At 44.8% G+C, this 5,000-nt stretch overlaps 1 protein-coding gene across 1 annotated transcript in view; it reads right to left on the bottom strand.

Moving 5' to 3' along the window:
• The window catches only part of LOC119582938 (inhibitory POU protein-like), a 67,046-nt gene extending 62,088 nt beyond the window's left edge, over positions 1-4,958 (bottom strand). The window contains 2 exon segments of the mRNA XM_037931451.1: positions 4,405-4,471; positions 4,907-4,958. Of these exon segments, the coding sequence (XP_037787379.1) occupies positions 4,405-4,471; positions 4,907-4,958 (119 nt within the window).
• Positions 4,959-5,000: the final 42 nt, after the last annotated feature.

Here is a 5,000-nt window from a genome sequence, read left to right as displayed (position 1 = left end):
TTGACATTTTTTTTCTTCCTCTCGTATATTAGAAATATTGAATGCACGCTTCGAATTTATTGTGCTTGAACTCTTTTTTTTTGGGGGGGGGGAGGGGGAGTGTTGAAGGCCTTTTATCACTTTGGCCACTCATGCACACTTTCTTTCTCTCTGTCGCATTTTTTTGTCTGTCTGTCTGTCTGTCTGTCTGTCTGTCTGTCTCCCGTCTGCCTGTCTGCCTGTTTGTCTGTCTGTCTGCCTGTCTGTCTGTCTGTCTGTCTGTCTGCCTGCCTGCCTGTCTGCCTGTCTGTCTGTCTGTCTGTCTGTCTGTCTGTCTGTCTGTCTGTCTCCGCCTGCCTGCCTGCCTGCCTGCCTCTCTTTCTCTCTCTTTCTAACTCTATCTATCTATCTATCTATTTATCTATCTCTATCCCTCTATCTTTCTCTCTCTCTCTCATTATTTCAGTTAGAGTGTGTATTAATGCGCGCGTATGTGTCCGTGCAAATATGTATCCATATATTTAAATGTGTTTATACTTGCCCATGTCTCCTGTTTCTTCTCTCTTCCTCTCCCTTTCCTTCGCTTTCTCCTGTGCTCCCTTATTCCTCTCCGGGCCGCTGGCATCTCTAGGGCGCCTTCCCCTTCCCTCTCCCCTCTCCCCTCTGCAATGCAATCTCTTTCTGAATCTCTCTCTCTCTCTCTTCTTTTTTTTTCCAAATCCACCAACTATACCTAAACGGTCCTTACAGCCTGCCACTCGGCTTTCTCTTCTTCCCCAAAGTCTAAAGCCGAGAAGGGAAATTTTGGCTTTTCTTCCATGCCTCTCTCTTCCTCCTCTTCCTCTTCTTCTTGCCTTGTTCTCTTGTTAAACACTTTCTTTATCTGTGTATTTTTTAAAAATTTCTTTTTCCTTCTTTGCTTTTCTTTTACCTCTTCATCCTTCCTCTTCTTCCCTCCTCCTCTACCTCCACCTCCTCTTCCTCCTCCTCTACCCCCTCCTTCCTCCACCTCCACCAACTCCTCCTCTCACCCCCTTCCCCCTCCCCCCCTCACCTGCCATCCCATTTCCCTCTCAATTTCCTTCCTTCCTTCCTTCCTTCTCCCCTCTTTCACCCTCTGGCCTCCCCTCTCTCTCGGAGGAAGAGCTTCTCTCGACACAAACGCGAACTTCCTTTGGCGCAAATGGCTGTTCCCCCCCCCCACCCCCCACCCCGGCCGTCGACAAAAGACCACCTGATCGCTCCATAGACTTAATCTCTGTTATTCTCTCTCTCTCTCTCTCTCTTTCTCTCTCTCTTGCGTGCGCGTTGCTTTCACTGCTGGAGATTAGTGAAAGACAGAGAATAAGGATTTATAGACACGTATATGCGTAGGTATCATCTGTTGTAAAGGTTTTTCTTTCCTTTTTTTTCTTTAACAGCTTTCTCTTTGTTTTCTTTTGTTTGTTTGTTTGTTTGTTTTTCCTTTTTCTTTTCTCTTTTTCTTTGTTTTTTTCTATGTCACTTTTTTATTCTTACTTTTACTTCTTCTTCTTCTTCTCTCTCTTTTTCTCTCTGTCTCTCTGACTCTCTCTCTCTCTGTCTGTCTGTCTCTCTCTCTCTCTCTCTCTCTCTCTCTCTCTCTCTCTTCTCTCTCTCTCTCTCTCTCTCTCTCTCTCTCTCTTTCTCTCTCTCCTGTTTTTTCTTTTCCCTCTCTCTCTCTCTTTCTCTCTCTCCTGTTTTTCTTTTCCCTCTCTCTCTCTCTCTATCTCTCCCCCCCCCTCCCTCCCTCCTCCCACTTCCTCGACCTTGACTCCTTCACCTCAACGCCCTCGCGACATCATCCTCAACGCCATCACACTTCTTTCTCATCTGGCACTTTTCCTCCGCCCATTGCAATTCACTGCGGCCATTCTTGCACGACTTGCAACCTCAACGACCTCCCTCCCACATCCCTCACCCCTCTCCTTCATCCCCCTTCCCCCTCCTTCCCCTTCTCCCCCACCTCCCCCATTCTCCCGTCCCGTCCTTTCCAAACACTCAGCTACTGCAAGCAAGAATTGGGAAGGGCATGGGGAGGAGGGTAGGGGGAGGGTAGGGTCCAGAGACGGTGGAAGAGGGAGGGGGAGAGGGGAGGAGAGGGGAAGAGAGGGAGGAGGGGGTTAGAAGTGTGCAAGAGGTGGTGGAGGGAGAGAGGGAAGGGGGAGGAGGTGGGAGGGACGGGGGGGGGGGGGGGGAGTCGCCCCGACACCCATGAATGAACGAGTGAATATTTCATGTTGATCAAACGGGTCCGTGACGTGAGCGATCTAATCACATCCAGCCACGTTTTATACAACTTTGATGAGGACTTGTCGAGAGATGCAGGGGAAGGTGCGGGGGATGGGTGGGAAGGAGGGAGGAAAGGACGGAATAAAGGAGGGAGAGAGGAGAAAGGAGGAGTCTAAGAACAGGGCGTGACCTAAGAGAAAGGAGAGGGCGTGACCTAAAGGTAGAAAAGGGGGTGTGGCTTGCGTTAAAGGTCAGAAAGAGACATTACATTTTTAAGTAGCAGTAAAGGAAGAAATAGGAAAAAAATATGGTGATGGACACATAGCTGGGAAAAGAAAGAGGGAGAAAGAGAGACAAGGCGTAAGAGAGAGAGAGAGAGAGAGAGAGAGAGAGAGAGAGAGAGAGAGAGAGAGAGAGAGAGAGAGAGAGAGAGAGAGAGAGAGAGAGAGAGAGAGAGAATCAGATAATCTAAACAAGAAAAAGTGTGCATCGCCAAAAACAACAACAAGGAAAGGAACATGCAAATTAAGGCAATAAAGCCGAGGAGATGAGATAAAGAAACAAATAACATAAAAGAAACAGAAGTAGAAAATATAGTAGAAGAAGAAGAAGAAAAAGAAGAAGAAGAAGAAGAAGAAGAAGAAGAAGAGGGGGGAATAAAGAGGAAAAAAGTAAAAAAACAAGAAGAACCACATCAAAAAAAGAAGAAGAAGAAAAAGAAAAAGAAGAAGATTGAGGGAATAAGGAGGAAGAACAAGAAAAAAGGTAAAAAAAAAGAAAACAACAACAACAACAAGAAAAGAACAAGAACAACAACAAGAAAAGAAGAAGAAGAAGAAGAAGACGAAGAAGAAGAAGAAGAAGAAGAAGAAGAAGAAGAAGAAGAAGAAGAAGAAGAAGAAGAAGAAGAAGAAGAAGAAGAGGAGAGGAGGAGGAGGAGGAGGAGGAGGAGACTAGAGTCCTTCAGAGCAAGACCCTCTCCTCGCGCGAAGGCAGTGTCCGGGCGCATCACCCCCATAAGACATGCCACACTAGATATGTAACACGTGAAAATCAATTTCCTATGAATAATTCAGGCGATAACCTTCCGTGAACGTGTCTGTGTATGTGTGTGGCTGTGTGTCTGTGTCTCGTGTGCGTTTTTACGGGGAGGAGGAGGAGGGGTGGGGGGTGTATTTGTGCGTTGATGGTCCCTGTGTATTTGTTTGTGTCTGTTGGTGGGAGGAGTGTGTTTTTTGTGCTGGCGAGGTTGATTTTGGTCGTGTTGACATGTTGATAAAATGCTCTGCTATCGATTCCATGCTTCACTATCTTTTTCTTCTTCTTCTTCTTCTTCTTCTTCTAAGTCCTGTCCTTCTTCTTTTCTTCTTCTAAGTCCTGTCCTTCTTCTTTTCTTTGCTTCTTCTCCTTCTTCTTCTTCTTAGTAAGTTTCGAATTGTTTAACGATTTTTTTTTTACATTAGAGTAATATGAAACGATAACGTTAAAAAAGATTTGATTTAACAAGTATAGACCCCACCGTTATGCCCCTCCCCACCCCCCTCCCCCCTATCACACACAAAAATAAGAAAATAAAAACAAAAACAGAAAATGCAGTCAGTTCCCTTACTTATCCCCAGGCAACGAGTGCTTATGACTTTCTCAATCACGTCTCGGTTGTTAAATCACGGTCGAATTAATATTTTTCCCCCGCGCCGAGTTGCCCGAAATTGCAACAACAAAACTCCGAAACAAGAAAAATATAAGACGTGAAAGTTTGTGAATAACTCGAACTCACAAACTTGTAGACTAACCGACCAGACAAAAGAGTCGGAGGAGTAACTTACAGTTTGGTACGGATAGATTAAAACCCGCCTTTGCTGTGATATCTAAGAGAGAGGGAGAAATGTATATGTAACGTTATAAAAAAGGGGGATATAGACAAATAAAAGTGTATGGAGGAAGAGGAGGAGGAAGAGGAGGGCGAGAGATAAGAAACAATCAGAAAATGCAAAAATGGACGTTAATCTAAACGTGTTGAAAATAGTAATGGATTTTTGTGTCTTTTCTCTTTCTCTTTCTACCTCTCTGTAGATAGCGATTTTAGAGCACACAATGCCACCCTTGCTAAGCTCGCTCGCTCTCTCTTCCCCTTTTTCAGAATGCATCGTTCCAAAACCACAGGTGTGAACTTACTTGCAAAGTCTCCATAAAGGCCCTGCAGCTTCCAGATTCAACCTTACATTAAGGACAATGAACGTATCTAATACGGAATTCTTAACCAAGTTATTCTCTTGTGAAATCAAGGGTAAATGCTAACAGGAAAGTGTTTTCAATCTTGACATTTTACTTAATCTCCGACCATTTTTTCTTCCCGCCAACTCCCTTTCCAGTGAGTTTGTGATTGCGATGTTCCCCGTGGCTAGACCGACGCTGATTGGCTGCTTTGGGCGCCGAGTAATAGACGTGGACCAATCACATTGAAGAACACTCACACGAATCGACCGCATTTCGGGGTTACCAATTGTTGCTTAACCTTCTGAATTCTAGATTAAAGGATCTTTTTTTCTAACAGGTTTCTGCTGCTCCTGGCCAAGAAAAATGATTACGCGTGTAAATTTACTTCTCGACGAATAGTAAGAAGTGTAAATTAGGGGGAAATTACGGTAGATTACTGAACTATTGAGCTGAAACTCACCTGTATATAACGTGGAATGGCGGCGACCCCCTGACCCTAGCACTAAGTTCATATTGGCTAAGATTATGGGATTTGCCTCGCATGCAATGACCGC

Source organism: Penaeus monodon, chromosome 16 (genome assembly GCF_015228065.2).
Source record: "Penaeus monodon isolate SGIC_2016 chromosome 16, NSTDA_Pmon_1, whole genome shotgun sequence".
In the NCBI taxonomy this organism is placed as follows: domain Eukaryota; kingdom Metazoa; phylum Arthropoda; class Malacostraca; order Decapoda; family Penaeidae; genus Penaeus; species Penaeus monodon.
This window is presented reverse-complemented; position numbering and strand designations above follow the sequence as displayed.